Source organism: Simochromis diagramma, unplaced genomic scaffold, assembly GCF_900408965.1.
Source record: "Simochromis diagramma unplaced genomic scaffold, fSimDia1.1 OVJJ01000802.1, whole genome shotgun sequence".
In the NCBI taxonomy this organism is placed as follows: domain Eukaryota; kingdom Metazoa; phylum Chordata; class Actinopteri; order Cichliformes; family Cichlidae; genus Simochromis; species Simochromis diagramma.
This window is the reverse complement of record NW_024387492.1, coordinates 7,016,812-7,041,754: the sequence shown is the minus strand read 5'-3', so window position 1 is coordinate 7,041,754 and position 24,943 is coordinate 7,016,812. Positions and strand designations below refer to the sequence as shown.

At 40.9% G+C, this 24,943-nt stretch overlaps 1 protein-coding gene across 2 annotated transcripts; it reads right to left on the bottom strand.

Annotated features, from left to right (window-relative positions):
• Positions 1–5,963: 5,963 nt before the first annotated feature.
• Positions 5,964–22,132, bottom strand: vegfab (vascular endothelial growth factor Ab). 2 transcript variants are annotated; one of them, XM_040017323.1, is made up of 8 exons: positions 21,437–22,132; positions 19,357–19,399; positions 17,641–17,837; positions 17,127–17,203; positions 14,717–14,749; positions 10,560–10,634; positions 8,607–8,750; positions 5,964–7,720 (listed from the first exon to the last, which is right to left on the bottom strand). In XM_040017323.1, exons 1-8 carry the CDS (start codon positions 21,488–21,490, stop codon positions 7,699–7,701), a joined length of 645 nt encoding a protein of 214 aa, XP_039873257.1. In that variant the 5' UTR covers positions 21,491–22,132; the 3' UTR covers positions 5,964–7,698. The 2 variants fall into 2 exon arrangements, with proteins under 2 accessions (XP_039873257.1, XP_039873258.1); XM_040017324.1 differs by lacking the exon at positions 10,560–10,634 and having other exon boundaries at positions 21,437–22,111.
• Between the last annotated feature and the right edge of the window lie 2,811 nt (positions 22,133–24,943).

Sequence of the window (24,943 nt, the reverse complement as noted above, 5' to 3'; positions counted from 1 at the left end):
CGCTCTGTGGAAACCTGATCTCAACCTGAGTCATTTTCATATTCATCAATCTGTCATTATATATTTCAGGTAAAGAGGCAATGCTGTCATTTGTTGTATGCCTGGATTTGAAAATTGCACAAGAAATATAGCTTTCAATTGTACATTGTTACTTCCCTCCCTTGGTCACACCACATACTATAATGACTCTCTGGGTGTGGTCAGGGAAATAACAGACTAACTCATATACATAACAGGTAAACTGTCCCATTTAATATTGCCTGCAGTGGAAAAATCCCTCAGTTCCCTTTGTAATTTTTGAAATGTTTACATCTGCTTTAATAAATAGTTAAACAATAACTTGATTGTCAGTATGTAATGAAATATCACCTGCAGTGACCACACCATAAAGATGATCTACCAACAGTTTTTCTTTTGACTTTATGGAAAACAGGTTTGCTGTTTTAGTCACATTTAGCTGTCTTCGACATAAAGCCACAAGAGGAAGATATTTTCGGGTAAAAGGTAAGGCGAACGCCCTATATGCTTTTCACACCTAACAAGGGAACCTAGTGGAATATTTAGCTGTTAGATATTTCATGCTATTTTATGCCAAATATTCAAAATTTCTAAAGCTTCAAACCACCTAATTTTATTTTGCCTTTCTTGACAACCAGAAATCCACCTAACAGACACAGAAGAACTGTTGGATAAAGCTATTTATCGAGGACTAACTACCCCCGAAAATTCAGCATAAGAATTTGTTCGCTCCAAAGTAGTGCATGTGTCTAGAATCAGAAAGAGATTGCACAAATCTGATTTGCAAGGTGGTCCAGTGATTAACACTTTTGCCTCACACCAAGAAAGGTCTAAGTTCAAACCTATAGTGGGTTAACCCCAACCCCTAATGTCCAAATATCCCCCCAAAAGGCCATGGGATGGCGAGGTCCCAAGTTGATCTGATAATCTTTTGCATTCTTCTGTGTCTTTGACTCGGATATTAATCGCAATGCTCAAAATCCAGCAAAGCACAAAGACCAGTCATGCTGATCATGACATGTTGCACCAGTTAAAAGTAAATAAAAGGAGCACCAGAGCAGTCTTCCGTTGAGTGTGATATTTTTCTTTCATTCTGCAATGGTGTGATTCGATTGCATCATCAGTATATGATGTGATATCGATAGATTTCACTGTTTTCACAAACACTCCTTACAGATAAAGTTCCCCATTCAGATTTACTTATCTTCCTTTTTGGGGAAACGTGAAAAGAAAGTTTGATTTGCCTGTTTTCCAACCACACACATGTACACACATGTCAGCTGCTTTTACACACCTTTTTTTTGCTTTCAGTTTACCTGACTGTTGTTTTTTGGTGTGGTTAGAGTAATCAGAACCAATTATCAGGACCAATAATTTTATTGAATTCTGTCCATACTGTATAGGAATGTTTCTTGTTTGTTAAGCCACTTTAAGACTGACCTGTGAATCATTCAATAAGAAAAAGAAAATGAAAATGTGTTGCGTTTACCCACCACAGACCAATTTTAAATAGTTTTTTATGCACTTTGTTACCAGCAGCCTGTTGTAAAACCTGAATGTAGGAAAAATGCTAAATATAACAGCTTGGCAGGCATAAATGGTACCTTTGTTCCAACAAGTTGATTCTTAAACAGCAGAAATAGAAAAAAAAATCTAGCAAAGACCTGACACTGGACCTGAGAGATGCATCTGGCCCTTCAATCGATCCATCTGCTGTTCACTGAAGCCTCATCAGAAATCGCATCAGCGGAAGGGTGGCTGTCAAGAAGCCATTCCTAAGGGAAACAGGGAGAAAAGGATGAGATATACCAAACTACACAAGAACTGGAAAGAGAATAAGTGGCAACATCATTTGTCATCAATATGCATGGAGCAGATTGGAGGAGAAGTACAACAGTGAGTACAAGGCTTTGTAGTTGTTTGAGGCTGTTTTTCAGTCAATGGTGTTGGAGATCTTGTCAGAACTGATGGAATTATGAATGCAGAAAAGCATCTTCAGATTTTGATCCACCATTGGGAAAACATCTGATTGGCAACGACTCATGATTGCAAATACGCTGCTCATGGAGTAAACACTATTAGTCATGGATTGGCCTCCCCAGAGCCCGGACTTCAACATTATTGAAGCAGCGTGGGATTATCTCAACAGAGAACAGAATGAAAGCAGCCAACATCCAAAGAACAGCTTTAAATGTCGTCCAAGAAGCCTGGAGAATTATTCAATGACTAATGACATTCAAGCTTGTTAGAACTGCACAAACTCTTTTGCCTTGTATACTGTGTTTACATCTTTTCCCCACTTTTCTTGCAAAATATAAAGAAATGAGAGGTGACTTTTTTTTTGCACAGTACTGTATATTATCCATTTGTTGGTGAGATCATACTTATAAACAACAAATTCCCCTCTGAGTCTTTTTATGAAACATCTGAAAAAAAAAATCGGAAAAAGTTTAAATCATGTTAACTTAATTCATCTGGACAGGCAGCTAACTTGCTTGCTTCTTTCTGGGCTCATGTTAAATCACAGATTAGATGGTTTATGGCATTCTTGTAGGAGTTTTACCCAGTGAAGGGGGGCCCACAATTTACAGGGATTATATGGTGTGCTTTATATCTAGGTATGCACATAAAGAGCATGAGCCAGGGAGAGTAGAGCTTTTGCATGGCTGCATTAGCACCATGCAGGAGCTAATCCAGCAAGCAGCAAGCAATGGGGCTAAGTGGAACAGAGTTTTAAAACAAACACGTCCAAAGAGCCAAAAACTGCCACTTAATCTACATTCATAGGGGTTAGATTTGGTCCTAGAGATCAGCTGCTGCTGAAGGGTCACTGACTAATACATGCTCTTACAGCTAAACCTGCTCATTGTCCCCCCTTTTGGGTAAAAATTGAGACAAAATGGTTATTTGGAGAAGCTGAGCAAAAATAGACAGCCTACTTTTATTTGGAAGCTGCAGATATCAGGTTTGCTGTAAAACACATGCATAAAGTGTCAAAATACAAGCTGCATGTCCAAAAGTTCAAATTAAAAGGCAGAGTGGGGGGAAATGGGTCTACAGGGGTAAACGGGAACTGTAGACCATGAGCCAAAAAAAAGGAAATCAGTTCCTAGGACTTTATTTCTAGGTAATGTTTTTGAGTTCCTAAAAAGGTCTTTCCAAGAAAAGTTGCTGTGGGGACTGTGGGGCCAATGAAAAGGTAGATCGATGATGCAGGTAAACAAGAATCTTTATTCCGTTCAATTTAACAAGTGGCAGCCAGTGATGTTGACTCAAGTAGATATCTGTGTAGCTGAAAGCTCACCTGCACCCCCCCATATAAAGACACAGTCAGATAATGATTGACTCCTTGTTTTGGAAGTATTCCTTGTCGTCATTGAGGATTTGTTTGTTAATGCCTAACAGTTGCAGACAGCTGAGAAGAAGGGATGCAGTATTTCTTCGAATCAATGAAATATGATCCAGGAAGGCTGATTTACGTAATAGATTCATGCGTTTAAAGGTTTATCAGATGCCAAAGCACTACATCGTATAATAAAAACGATTAGGAAGGATTTTACACGCTAACTTGAAAGTGATTATGGCAACAATCATTATACAGCAACCATAAAGCCCACTGCGTCAGCACATCTCCCCCATCAATACAGTGATTGGCGGTGGGTTGGCGGCTTTATTCAGTTGTCCAAATGTTGATGTAGTGAAATGAATGCGAAGCAATCAATGTGCTCCATGACTACGCCTGTAAAACAGTAAAATAAAAGTAAAAATCAGATCTGATTTAAGTTCGGCCAGGCTGAACCTCTGGATCGCTTCAAGCGTGGCTGCTATTTTTAGGTGGCTCTTTTTAAACTTGCAAGTGTGCATTTGCATGCACCTTCAGCTTGTGCAGATAGTGAACATAAACCTGATGTCATCTGACCTTCATGTCAGGGATGACAGCCCAGTATCTGACTATGACCTAAAAGCTAAACGGGGGGTCGGCTTTTGAGAAGGGGATATTTGGTGCAACGAACAGAACTGTGGGCACGTTCCACTCTTCTGTTGTATGCTGGCAGTCAGCAGATTTTGGTCTCTACCTGCTCTACTCACATGATTCATTTCACTATAACTCACTATGTCATTTTCTCCTAATTGAAATTCAAGTACGAGGTCACTGTTTCGACATGCTGGAGGAAATCCAGTGCACATCCGCAGGTGTGTGAGTGCAAGCAGCCAGAGCAGACTTCCGTTGAGTGATTTAAAAATAACAGCAGAGCTTAAAATGGTCCAGTGGTGCACCAACAGACAATCTTGAGTGGGACAGTGGCTAAATTTAAACAAGGTATGTATGATCACACCAACTACTGCAGAGTGAGTATAATGTATTCCAGATTTGTCTCACCATAACCTGCATAAAAATGCAAAATTTATCTCGCCTTTACTGTTAATCACACAAATCAACACAAATTAAGTGTCATTCTCTTTTGCGCTCTGATAGACAGTTGGAGGAATGAATTATTTGATGTCCTGCAGAATTTGTACATTTGCTCACTTCAAAATAAATGAACAGTCTGTAATTTTTATGTTAGTTTCATTTTTAATGTAAAGAGACAGAATATCAACCAAAACCCCAGAAAAACACCTTACGTAAAACTCTCACACTGACTTGCATGTCACTGAGCGAGATAAGTATTTGGTCTCTATAATCTCTTTAATCAGAGATTCAGACACGGCTTGGGAGAAAGTGTTGTGGTCAGGTGAAACATAAATGCAGCTCTTTGGCATCAACGACCTGCCGTGTCAGAAATGCAGAGTACGACCCAAAGAACACCATCCCTGCTGTCAAACACGGAGGTGGAAACATTATGCTTTGGGCTGTTTTTCCTGCTAAGGCTACAGGACAATTTTACTGCATTGAGGGGCCATCCATCCATCCATCCATTTTCTTCCGCTTATCCAGGGCCGGGTCGCGTGGGCAGCAGCCCAAGCAGAGAAGCCCAGACCTCCCTCTCCCCAGCCACCTCCTCCAGCTTATCCGGGGGAACACCAAGGCCTTCCCAGGCCATTCGAGAGATATAATCTCTCCAGCGTGTCCTGGGCTTCCTCCCGGTGGGACATGCCCAGAAAACCTCGCCCAGGATGCATCCTCGTCAGATGCCCGAACCACCTCAACTGGCTCCTTTCGATGTGGAGGAGCAGCGGTTCTACACTGAGCCCCTCCCGAATGGCTGAACTTCTCACCCCATCTCTAAGGGGGAGGCCAGCCACCCTTCGGAAGAAACCCATTTCCGCTGCTTGTATTCGCGATCTTGTGCTTTCGGTCACTACCCACAGCTCGTGACCATAGGTGAGGGTAGTGGCGTAGATTGACCGGTAAATTGAGAGCTTCACTTCACTCAGCTCTCTCTTCACCACAACAGACCGGTACAGCGGCTGCAGTAGTGCGGACGCTGTACTGGCACCAATCCGTCTGTCGATCTCCCGCTCCCTTCTCCCATCACTCGTGAACAAGACCTCGAAATACTTAAACTCCTCCACTTGGGGCAGGGTCTCGTCCCTGACCCGGAGTGGGCCAATGGACCATAAATTATTGGACGAGAACCTCGTTCCTTTAGCTAGAACACTGAAGATGGGTCTGGAAGGGTCTTCCAGCAAAACAATAAAAAAACAAAACAAAAAAGTGGCCAAGAAGAAGCACATTAAAGTTGTGGAATGGCCCAGCCAGAAAAAATTGTGGTGGGAGCTGAAGCTTAGAGAGTTTCTGTAAAGAGGAGTGGGCCAACATCCCTCCTTAGACATGTACAAACCTGGTGACCAACTACAAGAAACTCTCTCTACCATTAAATATTAGAGACTGTTCATTTCTTTGGAAGTGAGCACAACTTACAAATTCAGCAGTGAATTGAATAATTACTTCCCCACTGCAGCCGTCTATACTCAGATTTAACAAATGAAGATATTGCATGGTGCTTTAAGGTGGCATTTTATTCATTGAACTGAATATCGGTCTCTCATAAAAAATATATATATATTTATGTGCAGGAGTTTCTTATTCGTCTCTTCGGCTTTCTTTCACTATTATTAGATGTGCGAATGTCACTTTGCCGCACAAAAACAGAAGAACACCGCTGCCCAATTAAATTTCCGAAAAACACAGCATTCACAACACAGCAACCTTTTTCTTATTTTTTATAAAACAATATGATTTGAAAATAAATATGCTTTACTGTTTACACAGACAAAGAAAACATGTTAATAGTGAAGAAGAGACAAAGGGATCTAATAATTAGGGCTCTAAGACTGATGGCAGAAAGATGCAGATTGTTATCCAGATTTGAAAACGGTGGTAGTGTTGTAGTATTGTATACTGAGCTGTGAGCAGTAGTTTTTTATATTTGCATCTTGGGCCGTGTACAAAACAAACGTCTGCTACTTACTTAAATACTTAAATACTTACTTCACACAGATGTATCCCATTCAATCACTCATATAGACATTAACTCTTACACACACACACACACACACACACACACAAGTTGAAATTCTACAGAGTACCCACGCCCTTAGATGAGACGGGTTGAAAAGGAGGAGGTGTTATCAGTACAAATGATCTATTTGGGAATGTTAAAATCATTTATGCTTTTTTTGTTGTTGCTTATTTTGCTTCGTAGAAACGAGAGTAGCCATCAGTGACCTTACACATGGGGAGATAGGACAGCCACAGGTACATAACACTGCATACATAAATAGACCAAATTAAATATGGGTAGACTGAATACTGAAAAATACTCTATAACATAAATTATCTAGAATGAACTATTAGAGAGAGATATTAACTATGTACAGGTTTAGAGAAGCTGTATAATCACTGGATTCTGTATTGAGTTCAACATTGAAGAAAACTACGTCGACAGTTGACAGACTCCTGAAACAATGCAAACAAAAATAATTTAAAAAGCAGTACTCTTTCGTGAGGCACAGTTTTCAAATGGAATCAATCATACAGTGGTTTTCTTGTAGGACATAGCAATACATACAAACTCTACATCGATGACCAGTATCCCTTTAAAAGTATATGGCACTTCAGAGTCTCCTCTGATCACAGACATGACCCATGTAAGCACAGGTCAGTGCTGCACAGTCTTCAGAGGGAAGGAAGTGATATCACGAGGAGAAAAAAGGCAAAACGTTGTCTGAGAAAGGTCCATCCATCGCTTAAAAAAAAAAAAAAAAGACACCCACGTCCTCTTCAGTCCTGCCTGCTGTTTTAGCAGTTAAATATATATTAGATTGAGAGGTTTCGCATGTTATGATTGAAACACAACCACAGTAGACTTGTATCCAGTGGAGTAATTGTACACAATGATCTGACGATAAGACTACACCTGCACTGCAAGCCTGCTAGAAATGCAAAACCACATAGCTCCTATTTTGCTTTTAGACGAATCATGGGCTTAGTTATTACAGTAGCAGCAACAATTCTGTATATTCTTTTTTTTCTCTCTTTAAATGTGGTCTATGTACACACAGATATACAGTGGGAGGAAATTTCAGTTCAGTCCTTCTTTTTGTTCTGTTTCGGTCCATGGGGAATGCTTTCCACAGAAAAGAAGAGCTTACGGTTCAAAGGTCAAAAAGTGCGTGCTGTGAAGTATCTCTAATATATTCCTTCATCTTGTACATCTGGTGCCCCCACTTCTCTCATCTTCTTGGCTTGTCACATCTAAACAAGAAGAAAGAGAAATGATCATAAGCGCAATAAACGTTTATAGGGAACAGCAAAATCAGCCTATTTTTAATTCTTTTGTCTTGCTCACACAAATGCAGGCAAGGTGGCATTTATTTGGAGATAACTTATCTCATAAACTCCCCTTCCAGTTCTCCATCTATGCCCTACTGCACTATAAGCTGTTCCGATTCATTCACCTCTCAGTACTATCTGGGGATCTGCCTGGCCCAGTAGGCCTACCCCAAACCCCATATGCTGTCACATCTACATAAGGGTGTGGTCCCAGCTAGCAAATTAATAATTAAGTCACTTTGCCGCTTGGTCCTGGGCAAGCAGGGATGCAGCTTTTTGAAATAATCATAGTTGAAAACAATGAAAAGGGCATTGAAACAAATTTCTGCAGACTGCAGACTTTGCCAGTTCAACATATATTTATCCAGAAACTGCAGTTCCTCAAATGACCCAAAATTCCTCACTTGAGCCTTCAAATTGGTAGTACGCAAACCGGTTACTGGCATCTCAGTTGCTATAAATGCAGTCTATGATTTTATGTACTGTTTTTGCATTTAAAAGACTGTAAGACTACAAGAAACAGCATACAATTTTGTATGCAAACCATGTTCGAGTGCTAGTACATTAGATTACAGTAGTTTATAGTTGTACTAGAAGCTATAGTAGTCACGCGACTGAATATGAAGAGAACCTGCAAAAGCCTCCATAGTGGAGTCTAACAGGGATGTTGTGACTAGAGCCTATTTGCTACCGATGTCATCTGACCGAACTATATTTGGATCTTAAGTTGGTTGCATTACTATAAATTCCACACAGGTTTTCCGTTTAGTCCAACAAATGGGTGAACCACTTTGACGATGTTACTTACTTGCAGGTCCTCTCGTTGAGCTCTAGCTGGCGTTCTTTACAGTATTCGTCTGTGTGTTTGCAGGAGCACCGGCAGGTTGCAGGGTCCTGTACAAACAAACGCTTTCTCCTCTCTGAGCACTGATCACAACACGGCTCACAAACACTGGACAGACAAGACAAAGAGATGGGGAGGAAGAAGGAAAGGCAGATTATCACAGTGCACCGTTATCACCCATAAGAAAGGTCGCCCTTGGGTCAACCCTTTCATATGCTCCAGTTTGCTCCTCCGAGCCACTGCCAAGTTGTGCTGCATGTGACAGTTGTATAGTATTGCTCACAGGATCCCTCAGAGCAGGCAGAAAGTCAAGCAGTAGAAATAAACCTGCCCCCCACCCCCATCCTTGCCTAGCTGATTCGACCTCTCCTGAATGAACGATATGTGTTAGACATGCAGTTAGCGAAGCTCGAGACCAGTTCATGCATCACAAAGCAACATATGGCTTTAAAGTGCGGGTCAGTGACAGCGCACTTCTCACTCTCACTCTAAACTCGTGATAAAGAAGACTCGAGGGTCTGTTTGATGCACTGTTAGGAAAGATTTCATTTTATTGAAGGAAAGCTGAGGACTAGGTTTCCCACAGAGAGACATGAAATCAAAACAAAGGCTGAAAGTCATCTGAATTACAATTCTCAGCAGGTGTGAAGCCCCAGATACTTCATTGACATCTTAATATACAAATTACAAGTGAAAATACAGACAGGAATCTCTTCACAGTATGAACACTGAAGAAACATGATCTCGTTATATTACTTTTGAATAAAATATTAGTTTTTTATGGTTTCAGACACAAAAGCAGGCAAACAAAGAAATAATAATAAAAAAAAAAAAACAGTCCTTGCTAAACAATTTGCTGAAAAAAAAGCAATAGATAGCATCACTCATATCTTCACATAACATGAAAAGTACCAGCATTAAGCACAGGACAGCAAAAAAAACCAAACAAAAAACTGTTTGTAAAGATGAAAAGAACAAAGTGGGGAAAGGAGACGGGTACGAGACACAGCAAAGCAGCACAGACTCAACACTGAAGACGGGACTATGATTACAACCCTGGTGATCCCAGCACAGATACCAGAACAGTATGAGCCGGTTGGCAAAGCCATGCTGGTGGATCTGAGATCAGTTTCAGTAGACAGGAGGTTCATGTTACAGCTAGCAGCTGATCTAAGATCTGTTTATTCGAACTCCTTTAAACGTGGACATTATCAATAATAAAAAGAGCTATCTGACAAGAAGCCACAGCCAATTTGAACCCCAGGTTTTTGTCGGTTTTATGATACAATGCTGTATCTCGTCTCGAACATCAGTCAACCATTGCCTCGGTTATATTACGAGGAGATTAGTTGGAGATTTTGAGGTTAATGTTTATTCCTTGCAAGTTGGTATGTGGTCTGAAGTACCCCCTAGTTATCACTCAAAGTTTAACTGAAGCTACCTTCGCAAAACACATCGGCAAACAGGGCATAGTCTAATATCCTGAACATAGACTGTAGATAAAAGGTGGACACAGCCAATATGAATTACCCATTCGTTAGCAAAGACTTCTTTTTTTGCCATCGCGGTGTGTTCAAACGAGCGAGGAACGGATCTGACTAAGAAGCTGGATAGCTAAAAATTCCCCTGCTGGCCAGAAGAAAGAATACAGGTTTGAAAAACTTCCACAGTGGAAGTTCCTGAAACCTAAAAACTGTGTATGTCTTTTATATACAGTCTAAGATTCTGAATATTTAGGACATGGCTGACAAGACAAAGTTAGGACACCACACGGAAGCAACATGCTAATCGATAGGGCCGATAAGCAAATTAAATGGTACAAATTAAAAGGGGCAAAATAACTCCTCCCAGATTAGCTTAATTATAAGAAGCGCAACACTCAGGTGCAGGTAGGTGGAGAAGGCAGAGCTGACATACGCATCATGAATTGTATTTTCAGGGTTTTTCTTTCGTTTTCTCTTTTGGCCTTTATTCCTGCCTGTCCGGGATTTTCTGCAAGAGAGACAGGAGAACAAGGCAGAGAGATGCCTGAGAGACTGATGAGAGTGACGTGCTTAAATCTCTGAATGATAATTGCTTAAGCCAACATCAATTGATCGCAATATTTTTGGTTTTTAAAAAAATATGTATATCATTTTATTAGCTAAGAGTTTTAATTTTTGTTACTGATTGGCTTATATGGGATTCTAACTTCACACAAGGCTCTCTGGACCCAATTAATACGATGAGATATGATGTGAAATGAATGAGCGTAGTGAGAAAGTAACTCCATCATGAGTTAAATGACCTACAAATAACGCTTTTAGAAAGCAAGACAGCAACTTATATCCTCTTTCTCAAAAAACAGCCAGAGTAAAGCAGCTCACTGTGTGAATATGATTAATATCGCATATTCCGAGACTAAATTTCTTCACTGCCCAAAACTGGGCTCAAAAGATATGTGTATATGTTTAAATAATAAGTACAATGACTCTGCAGAGAGTGAAAGCATATTGTACTTTGAAGGTTATGGTGGGTGGAAGTTTCCCAGATGATCTGAATACAAAAAAAATTGGACTTTACCAAAACCGCATCTTTTAGTCTATATGGGCCAACTCTTTATCACTGACTCAACTTGTTACAAACTGAAGCACAATGAGAACAGGCCAGTGTGTGCTTACAAAGCATGCACCTGGTGTATAGGCTGGATTTCATATGCATTATTTATAACGAGCTGAGTCAGATATAATTCCGCTGCATATGGTATATTTAACTATGCTGGAAACTTTTGTTAGTTAAACGTAACAGCAAAAATCATGATTACAAGTATCTATTGATATTTATGGCTAGCATATATACAGTACATTAATTCTACTTTCTAAGTAAGAAAAAATATAAAATATTATAAATATTAGGAGGAATAAGAAATAAATAGAAGCGTTGCAATTTTATCATGCACAGAAGACGTGATACAACTGCAGTGTCAGACTCACAGTGATGTGAAAAAGAAAGTTTTAACAGGACTCTATGTAGTCCTGGTAAAAACTAAGTGCACCCCATGATACAAGAGCTTGTCGAACAATTCTTAGCAGCAATATCTTAAAGCAGTTATTTTCTGTAAGACTTTCAGTCTCTCACATCGTTCTGGAGAAATTTTGGTCCACTTTTCTTCACAGCAATTCTCCAGTTCATCCATGTTTGCCGGAATTCATTTATGCACAGCTCCAATGCCCCTCCACAGGATTTCGATCAGGTTGAGGTCTGACTAGGCCATTGCAGCACGTTTCCTTTTAAAGCCATTCTGTTGGAGATTTGTCCTTGTTGTATGACCCAGTTAGGACCAAGCTTTGGTTGTCGGACAGATGGCCTCACACTGTCTCTAGAATACTTTGGTATATAGAGGTGTTCATGGCCGACTCAATGACTGCAAGGTGCCCAGGTCCTTTGGCTAGAAAACAAACCCAAATTATCATCCCTCTACCACTGTGGCTGATAGTCGATATAAGATGTTTTTGCCGATATGTTGTGCTTGTTTTCCCCAAATGTGGTGCTGTGCATTATGGCCAAACGTCTCCACTTTGGTCTCATCGGTCCAAAGGACATCGTTCCAGAAGTCTTGTGGTTTGTTCAGATGCAACTTTGCAGACCTAAGCCGTGCTGCCATTGTCTTTTTAGAGTGAAGATGCTTTTTCCTGGAAGCCTTCCAAACAAGCCATACATTTAACATGCTAACTGAGGCCTGTAGAGTCTGTAGTTTCTCTGAGCATTGCAGGGTCAGACCTTGGGTTGAGCTGACTCGGACGTCCACTCCTGGGAAGATTGTGGCATTGTGTTAACACACAGCTGAATGTTCCAGACCAGAAAACTGCCAAAACTTTACTTTTAAAGAGATATTAATTAATCGATTATCAGTTAATTGATAATCAGCAAATGTACTCGATTAAATGATTATCAGTTAACCAAGTACATTTCATTATCAGCGCTTGGCTGCTATTTACTCTTTTAATCATTGTGGAAGCAAAAAGGGTGTACTTAGTTTTTCACAGGACCGTATAAAGTCCCGCGAAAACTTCATTTTTCACAGAGCTGTATAGTCCTGTGACCTCAGGTCATATCGAAGCACATAACCTGATGTTACTCCATTATTCAGTCACATAGGTGCTTTTTTAAACTTATGTTCAGTGGGTGACCTTAAAAATAAAGTTGCCCTCTTTTTAGTATGACAGATGTTTTTCTTGAAGGTTTTGGTTCTGTTGGTAGTGCAGTCTGTCAAAGAATTTTAGATTTTTAGACTATTATTAGAATTGGATTCTCATTTGACTGAATCTTTCCTTATTTTATACATCTCTTTCCACGTGTGTCCACTCTGCACTTGACACCTAGCTACCTTATTGATGGGCAGACCAAATTTCATTTTATGAAAATGACTGGGAAGGAAGGCTGCAGCCATGCTAGCAGCACATTTAGGTTTAACTTTAGCACAGCAGTGCTTTGAGCTAAATGCAACATTAGCATGGTAACTTGCTCACAATGACAATGCTAACATGTTGATGTGTAGCTAGGTAAAAGGCTATTTAGCCTTGGTTTAGTGTATTAGCATGATAACATTTGCCAATTAGCACTATGCCCAGCCGTGGCTGGTGGTGGTATGTTGTTAGTTTTACAAATACGTATTCATAATCCAAAGCGGGTGATATCGATGGCGCTTTATGAATGATTGGAAGGGATCAAATTATTTTCTGCAGACCATCACCACTCAATGGATGTGTGCAACATTCAAGACTGTCCACCCACTAGTTGTTTTTTCCCACCTACACATGAATGTAATAGAGAACAAGTTGGGGGATAACCAAAGTCATGATTAACATTGAAACGATCACTGTTTTCTTGTACAAAATGCGCTAATAATTGTAGAGAATTTTTAGTTCAGGGAAAACTGCGGATGGACTGGCAAACTGAAAAGAATCTGTCATTGCTATCACTGTGAGCATGGCTAAAAATAACATTTTGATTCAGGGATGTATCTGGATCACAGACTGCAGAAGTCATAAATGGGGCTAACTAAGCCCCATTTAGGACTGATTGATAAATACAGCATCTAGGTCTGTGTAACAGAATGAAGCAGACGTGTTTCAAATGTAAAATCCACACAATTTCTGCAGAGACGTTGATAATTAACTAATTTCACAACCTCAACATAATGAGTCATCCTAACAGACTTTGAGACTCTTGCCTTAGAGAGGTTAGCCAACATAGATCAAAATATCAGAAACAAGAACATGAACTGTTACCCTAAAGTAACACCCCACCAAAGCCACACTCGCAAAAACAGTTAAAGCAAAGTTCAAGAAGATCACGCAGCTACCCCTTATCTATATGACAGACGACCTGACATAAAACCAAAACAACAACCCCACAATGGAAAAATATCAACGGCTACTCACAGAAAGAGGATTAAAGAGTTTAATGACCCTTAGCACACTGACTTCTGTAGTATTCAAAGGGAGGCCCTCTTAAGATAGGACTATAAACACAAAAGTTTAACAGATCTTCAAAAACACTGTTATCTATATCAGAGGAGTCAGAAACCAGAGTTGCAGAAGTCAAGTGGCATCTACACAGCAAAGACGAGGGAGAGGAATGCAGATGAGATAGAAAAGGTGGGAAAGGTGTAAAGGACAGGTTTGCAAGCGCAATGAACTCATCAAGTGTCACTCATTGACCTGAGCGGGATTAGCTGGTGTTCCCAATGTTTATTATCTGACAGCAGCATGTTAATTTGTGCTCACTAGGACGATCTCATGTTGCTTGTTCACTGAGGTTTTGATGACATGTTATTGTTTTTGGCTTCTCTATCTGCGTTTTTGTGTTTCTTTTTTTATATTAAAGAAAGAAAAAAGGAGGAAGTGGGAGTGGGAAAATAACAGGCACATCATTTATGTTCAAAAGGGACTATAGTATAATTTGGGAAGGCTGAGAGTTGCAGACAAATGATTGTTTGTTGGCAAGGCAAAACCGGAAAAAGATCAAATCTCAAGTCCCTATTGTTTTCCACCCAAATCACAATCTCCATGCAGAAAGAGCGCTGTACTCACTTTTCTTTCTTTTCTGTCACTTCATTCTTTAACCTGAAAGGCAGAAACAAAACAACATGACATTAGATCACAGCATGCAACTGTATCCCGGTAAACAGATACTTATCAAGATCATCAGGGACTGGGGGCTTATTATCATCATGGGTGGAATCACATGAATCTTTTCACATCACATTGCGTCACCGTCCTTTACCAGAACCTATGATAAATCTAGTTTCTTTTCAAGTATCTGGCATCTGCAACTGGCAAGTGAAATCAATTTATTGGGAAATTTTGCAGTTCTTGGATTATATTCATTGATGGATCCACACAAAACACATACACACAACTACAAACACATTTTGACAGGTTTGCTTCACTTCCCAGCCAATAACAGTGTGGAGTTGCTGGCATATCTGGAGGCAATAGTTATTCCAGAGTCTTAGGAAACAATGTTTCCTGCAAGGTAATAGACCACTTGCCAAGTTTCTGCTTTACATAGTAGTACAGCAAGTCTGCACAGGATGGATAACGCATGACAGTATATGTGTTTACATATACTGTACATTAGGATACAAATTCTTTACTTCAAGTAGCAACACACTAAAACTACCCAATTACAAGCTAAACGTCTAGTTTTAATTTAAAAGTTGAGTAGTTACAAGAACAAAACTGTACTAAAGCCAACCCTATACTGGAGGATAGACCCTTTAAACACTTACACTGGGTTATGGCTAGAGTTCATACTGCCATATAGCTAAAGTGTTTTAAGCACCAGTCACAAAAACACAAAGTATAGGACTGAGCAGCTTTTTTCCAGAGGGGTCTGCCTCTCCAAACCAGGGGCATGCTGATCAGGTTTTTAGAGTAGGTATGTCTGTACCTGTAGGTTATGAATATGCTGGCAAAGCTTTCTCATTTACATATGTCTGAATTCTACTGGTCAATCACATCAAATGCAGTCAGTCCAAGTGGTGAGCATTTGCTAAAATGTAGCATCAGCACCATCAGCGATTGTTCAGTGACAATGTAGCTTTTGATGTGCAGTCATAAACAATGACCCACTGATGTAAAAAGAGATCTAGGCGCAGATGATTCCCAGAAGGGTTGTAAACTTAACAAAACCAAAAGCTATCAACCAGCGACTTAATAGCTATAAAGCAGTTCCTGTAATAGTTAAGTCATAATTTTAAAATAGAACTAAATGGATTCATAGCACCATCTAAATTTTTATAAAGGTGTCTTAAAGGTTTATAGCTTCAAGTAAATGGTGAACTAGGACGTCACTGCTGCAGACATGCAGAACTAATTCCCTGTGGATATTTTGCCCAAATTCGGAAGTTTGATGGACAAGTGGCTTCAACGTGAGATACAGTTAAAAAAAAAAAGAAAGAAGAGCTATTCAACTCGGCCTTTGGCCAATACTCATACTTGCAATGTTTGCTTTATTGTCAGGGTTTCCTGAAACGTGGGAGGATTAGTAAACCTTGACGCTCTGTCAAGGTTTACTAATTTATGACACAGAGCTCAAATCTGCCATCATAATGTCACGAGTATGGAAAACTACACATGTCCAACAAGAAACAGCAAAAAAGGTGACAAGAAAAAGTGATTATATAGTGTTTGTTGATGCTAGGCCACAAGAGGGACATCATTTGATGTTGATAATGTTACTTGTTTCACCTATTTCTGCCAGTCAAAGCAAAACAGCAAACTGACTGGATCCGTGGTAATTTCAGTCACAGTTAACCTTGTCTTTGGGCAGTCTGTGAGAGGGTCCAGAGACAACTTGTGAACCATCAAACCTAAGACAAGGCCACATCTAAATATAACACTGAATAAAAGCCTCTGAATAGAAGCCATATATACCTAGTTTCCACTGATGCAGAGCCTTTGCATACATGGCAGAAGCTGGGGTAATTTGCACAGGGAAGGGTCTGAGATGGACAGAATCTGCAGTGCACATCGTTCGAACAATAATACAGTGCTGTTTGTGCAGCACCATATTGCCCCAGTAAAATGCAAAATGCCACTTTATAACACTTATCTCACAGACCTATATCTAAACTACGGACCGAGGAGCGACCTCCATATGTCGCAATTGCAAACAATGCTTTAGAGGGCATTGTACTCGATGGAACCAAGATGAATGTAAGCAGCATTGTGAATGTCTGCTGTGATGTGTTCAAACCTGCTCGGGTCTTTTTAGAATCAGCGAAGTGAAAGAAGCAAAGATAAGATATGGATTTAGGTGATACACATCTGGTGAATGTGTCAGATGAAAACTTCAAACAATAACTTCACATGGCGTGCTTGGCCAACTTCCACTCTGCTCCACAAAGGCATGTTGATTTGCCTGCAGTGATGTTTGGCTGTGCTTTGTGTGGATGTGAGTATGTGTGTGTGTGTGTGTGTGTTCAGGGTTTCTTACCTACACTCGCATGCGCTGTGTTCTGTAAAACTCATGAAAATATCATTTTTTTGCCTCCTGGGATTAATTCTTTTAATCTGTAAAAGAAAGAGAAAAATAAGAAATACACGTTGGTGTGTCGTATTTCTAAATATCCAGTGTCCTTCATTGTTCCTCAAGTTAAAGTCAGGGTAGTAATATAATAGAAAAGGCAGATCCGAATGGATCCAAATGCACAGCTTTTGCATGCTACAATAGGGTTCAGTGCTCAAAGGTCACACCTAAGCAGCCTTTGAGCTATGTGCACTTGGACAGGCTGAAGGGGCTTTTTTATGCTAAGTACCATGAGGGCCCTGGGCTGGTCGGACAGACACTTGTAAAGCCTGTGCACCTTCTTAGCTTGACATTTGGGCAAAAATAAACCGAATAAGTGTCCACATTTAGGATACAGACATATCCTTCTTTGGCATAACAGCCAAAGAAGAAAAAACAATATAAAAACACAAGTATTACTGCTCCAAATAACGTTGCTGACCTCCATTGTAACGTTATAAGTGGATGTCGGCGTGCACTGCAGCATCTCGTCGTTGCAGCAGCCGGCACAGCGTGTTAAAACGACGCATGACGGGATGAAGATGTGCTCCACCTCATCTGGATACTCCTGCAGAATTTCCACCAAAAGCTCCCGAGGTTGACACAAACTCTTGTTGTACACCTCCATCAGAGGGATCACTGGGAGACAGAGTAACAGTGCACACAGTTAGAAAATGGCAGAGGAGCCATAGTATAAGTGAGTCACTCCTGAACACACACACCTAAATGGGGATGTGAATAAAAAGAAATTGGCAGGCTCACAACAAACACTATACACATAAACATGCACACACACGTTTTATGTTGTATTATTCCATCGAGTAGCGCTCGGTGTCTACCATCAAATACAGACTGGACTGACCTACTTTTACACACTTATGTAATTCCTCACTGAAATTAACAAGTACTCCTCTATGTTGTGTTTCCAACCCCTTTCACTTTTCACTTCAGGAGTGACGTTACCAACCCTCCAGCTTCACCAAAGGCCTCTCAGATAGACTCAAGAACCCCTTCATCAACACCAGCTCTTGTTTATTTGAGCTAATTAGATCCGGACTACTCTCAGCTTACCAATTAATCTGTGCAATTACTTTTAGCTTACCATTCATCGTTTAGAGAACAGTATCAACTTTTTTACCCATATTGGCTTACTTTTTCAGCTGTTCATTTGCCCATCTCACCTCTAAATCACAGTATTAACAGTTTATCTGTTACTTTACGTTAACAAACACTATCCACATATGTGTGACCCTCAAATGTATTTACCACCCCTTCATATGTCAGTCAGCGATATCCTTCAGTCTCATTGGTAGTCTTTACCGCTATTGCCATCTACAGGTCAAACTTTTAGGTTATTATCTCAGCATCTTTCCAAATATCCATGGTAACTATAGAAGTATCCCCTAGGGTAGATGCACCCTGACTTGGAGTCACTGCTGTCTGACGTCATCACCTGCACTGAATATTCTCTGGTCTTGAATGTCACCCAATTTTTTGTATCCATATTGCCTAAAGCTGTAAACTAATAGCCTGTTGTGTGCTTTTCACCTTCAGTCTATTTCCCCCCCACACACCAACCTCCCGTCACTGAGTCTTTGCAGGAGTTCTGCTCTTGAGAAAGATGTTAGCACACAGACCGGCAATACCTCCAGAACATCACTCAGAGCATTGCTGGACCTAAAACAACCCCAGTCTGAGAACCCTCTGGGAAGCCAAACCAAACATGCTGGGCCTGAGCAACATCACGAAGTTCAGCTTCTGATTGTCCAATTTATGTTGGGCAATGCTGGGATTGTGCAAAACTAAACTTAAGGCCAAGAGGGTGACATTCCTTTCTATAAAAGACTCTGGTCTCTATAACATTTCACCAGCTTAACCTCAAACGAGGAGGAATGCTGTTCAAGATGAACGTGTCCAACGGTAAGATTTAGAGATGAAACAGCTCATTTTTTTTAGCTTTAAAAAAAAAAAAAAAAAGGAGAGTCATGGTCCCGGATGACTCTCCATAGGGTCAAATGACAATGTTGTCCACTAGGAGGCAATAATTTGCCTTTAATGTCAAGGTGAAATTCAAACCAGCCCTTTGTTTTATTGGCTTTTAGCCAACCAGGGAGTCCAGCACAGACTGTATTCCCACGGTGCCCTGTAGGACACCTACCGTTATGTGGACCTCTTTCTGTTTCCCTCGGTATGTGGGCACTCTGCAAGAAAAAAGAAATAAAAAAAGCACGCCGTTAGTTACAGTAGATTGTGCAAGAACTTAGCATAACCCTCTCCATGCCCCTTACTTATCCACAGTTGTGCCAAAGACATATTTACATTATGACATGGCTGTTGAAACATGAAAACCACACAAACATGCCTCTTATCACAGGCCAACCTACACACGGTATAGACTGCAATGACATTTTAAGGGTTTAAATATTCATAAGCTTTTAACACTAATAACAATAAGGTTCTATAGAACATCAGCTGTTCATCCGAGGGGTAGCAGTTTTTCAAAATAAAACACCCGAAGATACAATTCCTTAATCAGCCTGCTCCTAGTCTAATTATAACTTATATGTATATGTGGTGAGGGAGGCCGTATATGGGCAAATGTTTGATCGGAGGCACAGCGTGTCAAACCATCTGACCTAAGTTCAGCCACATTAACGTGACCAAACTTCATAAACTTCAGGATTGGCTGTTTAGTTTCAGTTACTAGACCTTTATTGTTGTGCGGCTCCACTGCTTCCAGGCAGCACGGATTAATAACCGCTGCCATTAAAGCCGGCAAGAATTTCAGCCTGCTACTTTCCCCTCACAGGGGGGTAGCTGTCACCACACCAGTTGGGCCACAAAGGATTTTTTTTTTGGCAACTTTCCATTCGTTCGTTACGCACAATGCCGTCTCGTCTTCACACGCGCGCGCGCACAACCCTTCCCTCTCCCATTTTTTTTTCACATAGGAGCACGCGCAACTCACGCAATATCTCACCAATGTTGCATGAGATACGGCCTGTGCCGAGTGAGCCGGCATTTGGCGATAAGAAACTCTTTTCTGTTTCTTAATGAAAGGAGAAAGGAGGAGGAAAGAGGAGGAGGAGGGGGAAAAGAAAAGAAAGAAAGGAGAGGAAAAAAATGAAGAAGGTCGGTTTGTTAGCAGGCCCCACCCCCTTCTGGTGGCGTGAGAGGGTCCAACCTTGTGGGCCGAGAGACCCCAGCCCCCCCCCAAAAAGCGCACTATACATTAATGTATGGGTGTCAAGCTGCCAGCACCGGCTCTTAAACCGAGTGATGATACATGCCGGCTTATAGACGAGCATTTTAGCCTTCACCCGCGTGCAGTCCAGTGTTGATTGAGAGGCCTAACTGTCATTAAGTGATCCAGTTAGTTCAATGAACACTTCACCGGACTCCAGCCTGCTCGTGCTTTTATTATGCCGGGGCTGAGATGCTCGCGAGAGGAGCTGTGTTGCCGCCGGAAACCAAAAGGAAGCAAAGGGCTCTTTTGAAAGTGGTGTTACAAGAAAGTCCAATCATGTTACAGGAAAACGCGCAGCCTCCTACTGAGGTTGTATTTTTTTTTCACCTTGAAACCTTTGCTCAAAGCCATACCAGCAGTTGATTAATGATTATATAAAAACGATTTACAGTGGGCACTAAAGCGCCATTACAATTCCGCCGCTAGATCGGCTGATTAATCTCGGTTTGAGGGGGATAATTAACGTTCGGTCACTACTGGAATCAAGGGTTGAATTCCAGTTTGAGAACTGGAGCCGCTTCTTGTAGCAGAAAAAGCCAGAATGCCGGTAGTGAACCTGCTCACAAGTCCTAAATCAGAATGGAGCCACTGCGCCTTTAAAGCGTAATAATATCTCCAAGGTGGTTTTTTAGAGCAGGCCTGCAGTCAGCCAACGCCAAACTTAAGATGATTTTTCTGCGTTTTAATAAAAGAAATAAACACTTAGCGTAGATTTACAGGATAAAAAAGGCTCGCAACACCCGCCGAGTGTGTGTGGGTTATGTTTATACAACGCCACTTTTGCGTAATGGCTGTTTAAATCTCCTCAGAGAAAAAAAAAGCCACAAAACATTTGAGCTTGTTTAAACACGAGCGGTGACCTAGCTAGAGGAAAGACAAGGACAAGCTACACATTAATGAGCAGTCCCTACATGGCTCAATAGATGTGATCTTTTTTTTTTTCTTTTAAATTTGTTCTCTATGGGTCAGTTTGCTGTCCGGGGACACTCACCTTGACAGCTGACAGCGTCAAAAATAATAGTGTCAAACTGTCAATAAAGTTCATGGTGTTTGAAATCCAATCCAAGGGGGCAGACGATCTTTGTTTAGAAAAAAATAAAATCAGCAGGCCAAATGTGGCTTTTTGTTCTCAAGCATGAAGTTCACAAGTACGACAATATACAAGAGGACCGGCTAAAACTTCTCTGAAAGGGCAGGAGGTTGTAAAAACAAATCCATGCTGGTCCCAAGGATACAATCCTTCGCGTGTTAACTACTTCTTCTTTTTGTCTCAACTGTTGCCAATTATTTTCAAGATATCCAGAAACACGAGAATCCAAGATGCACAACGTCTCACATTGTTCCGCAGCAGATCTTTATTTTCTTGCAAGGGAGTAGCAATCCACATTACAGAAATAATCCCATGCTTGTTGAGCCAGGCGTCTCCAAGTGTCTGTCCATTTGAAACTTGAAGCCGTGGACGAGGATGATGTTCAGTGGAAAAGAAAACCGCGGTGTCAGTTTAATCGTGGCGAGCAACTTTTGTCTCTTTAGCTCTGGCTGATTTATCTTTAACCCGGTATCATCACTCGGCTCTTGTCTTAGTGCGTCCTCTTCTGTCTGTCGTATAGTGTGGAGAGATCGCGGTACGAAGGAAGTGAATGATGTGGTAGGTGTGTCCTATAGAGCTCTGCGCTAATAGGAGCCCAGAATGCCCCCACCAAAAAAGAAAAAAAGTGATCTTATACATGTGTAATATTGCATATAGGCAAATAGGCGAGATTTACAAAGGGGTTATATATAAAATAGACACATGATCAGTTTTATATCATTATATCTGCGTTGTTGTATCTGTCCTCTGTTCTACATTATGACCAATCCATCCCTTAAAATATCGTTGTAGAACTGTTATGTGATATTTCATGAAACTTCTTTTCCCCTCTTGGCCACAGCTGCCTTGAAAAATATATTTTAAAGTCGGTAAAACGCCTTCCATAAAAAAAAAAAAATGAATATGTAAAAGTCACTTTGGAAAAACAAACAAACAAAAAACAAAAACAAAACAAAACAGAAAACCCTGAATGAAGCTCCTACTGTGTGCCAGGTATGCTCTCTCTGGCTCAGATTGACTCGATATCAGTTTAGAGATATGGTTGATAGCTTATATGCAACAAGTCATTTACAGCAGCTTAAACACTGCTAATCGTTTTTTAAAAAAATATTTTATTTTTAGTCGATTTTTAAAAATCATTGTTAAGGCAAATACCAGACATCACGTTTTTTTGCCACAACACCTGTCTATTTGTACTTTTTTCAAATTTGTATTTCTTTTACATGTGAATAAGAAGAAAGAAAACTCTTTGGATACGACAGTCGTATCACGGGGTCGTTACAGCGCAGATCTACGCAACAAATGAACTCCTTCTTGGGGCACCTTCCGAATCGTTTACTGCGAGGGAAATACCGGTGAACGCACACCGGCGCAATAATCTTGTGAGGTTTTAATTTTGTACTGGGGCTCTAATGCGGTACCGGGGTAAGTATTTTCCAGCCTTGTGACTAGACATGAGAGGGCACCCAACTTGTCGACGTAGGAGAGCGTGTGTGGCTGGACACGTAAGCCTTGTGCGTGCGTGCTCCGGTCAACGTTTTCCGCTTGTGATCCGCTGCGACGCATATATCAGGTGCGGTCTGCATCCCTGAGCTCGGCGGAAAAGAAAAGAAGTATTTGCGTCGTGACTTCCTGGACAAAATATTCTTCGATGGACGTATTTTCTGTGCAGTTTCTCGCCACCTGCCCCCCAACACTCCTGTTCCGCGGATGGAGCAGGAGGGGGAGGAGGAAAGGGGAGACAAGATGAGAATATAGTTATTGAGCCGGTGAAGCAGCCCGATGGTGACGCCCTTGTGACGTTCACAATGATGCTAAGGACAATTAAAAAAAACAAAAAAACCCCACAGTAAACACAAAAAGGCTCAATCTGAGTAAGAATAATGAAGACAGCATGGCAGTTATTTAATTAAATAAAAGCCACACCTTCAAATAGTTAACAACAATGACTTATTAGCAGAAAATAGATTTTACAAGCAAAAATGGATATATTAAAGTAGCCTGCGTGGTATTTTAGAATATCCTAATAAATACACGTGGTTGAGTGAAATACTGAAGAAATGAATGATGCAAACACAGATGAAGCACCTCAGTGCCTCAAAAGAGGATTTGTTTAAATGTAAAGTGCCCTACAGTTAACCAGAGCTCACAGTATGTTTTCCCCCTCTTATTTCTATTGAACTGGAAGAAAAAAAAAATGTCATATTTCTCTTTTTATTTTTAAGGTCTTCCTAATCTAAGACTTGCTTTGTGTGATTTCCATGTATTCTGATTTCCTGTGCCCTCTCCTGGCCATTGCAGGAAGAGCAGTTTTGTCTACCTCCATCTCAATGACAGATTGATAGACACCTAGGAAATGGAATGAGCTGATAAGTATGTAATGACATAACCTGGCAGCGATGTGCCGGCTTCAGTTCATACCTTATCGTGCCTTTAATGGTATGAGAGAGAGAAGGGGAAAAAAAAAAAGATCCCTCAAACAATGAGACTTTACAGTGCAAAGAACTGAGGCATGATAAAGCAGAAAGCAGAGAAGCAGAGTGAATGACAGATAAGGAGAAAGACAGCTTTAAGGAGGAGAAGGCTGACATGTAATTGTAGCAGTCCTGAGAGGAGTTCCTTGGCTGGCTTCAGAGTTAAATTGAAGAATAACAGTTGGGTTCATTAGCGGTGTCACTAAGCTCCTGTTTCTGCTGACTCAGAGCGTGTGGATTCGCCTGTGTGTGCTGGTGCAGTCTCTACAGTGGATACAGTTGGTCTGTGCACACTTTCTGCTGACTTGGTACAGGCATAGCTAAACACATGCACTTTTAATGAAACAGTGCTTTCCTAAAAGTACAAAAAACAGCCTCCCCTGCGTTGAACTGCACACTGACGCACATTTGCAAACGTCATCGTGTTAGCACAAAAGCAGGGTGATGCCTGTCGGCGCTGTGGGGACAGCGGCCTGGTGTAATACTCCAGCAAACACTCCATGAGCCGCGGCTTTATCAGTGATAGGACACAAGAGTAATTAGCTGTTTACAGTACAGCCAAAGTCACGTTGTTTTAAGCCGGTGAGTGTTTGGAGTTTTTCCATCCTGAGCAATCATGCCATGAGAACTGCAGTGTGATTTCATGCAGCTGCACGAGTAGTTTTCCACACAAGTGCACGACACAGTAAAAACACACACACACACACACACACACACACACACACACACACACACACACACACACACACACACACACACACACACACACCAACAAAAAAAAAGGCTGGGTTAGAGAAGCCGGAGGTGTGCCTCTTACCTCGGTATTGCTTCATTGCTCTTTACAACCCTCTAAAATGAATCAATCTCTAATTAAGCGTTCATCTTTCAAAATAAGAGCCGTGAAAGCAGACTACTTAGAGAGAACCAGTAGACT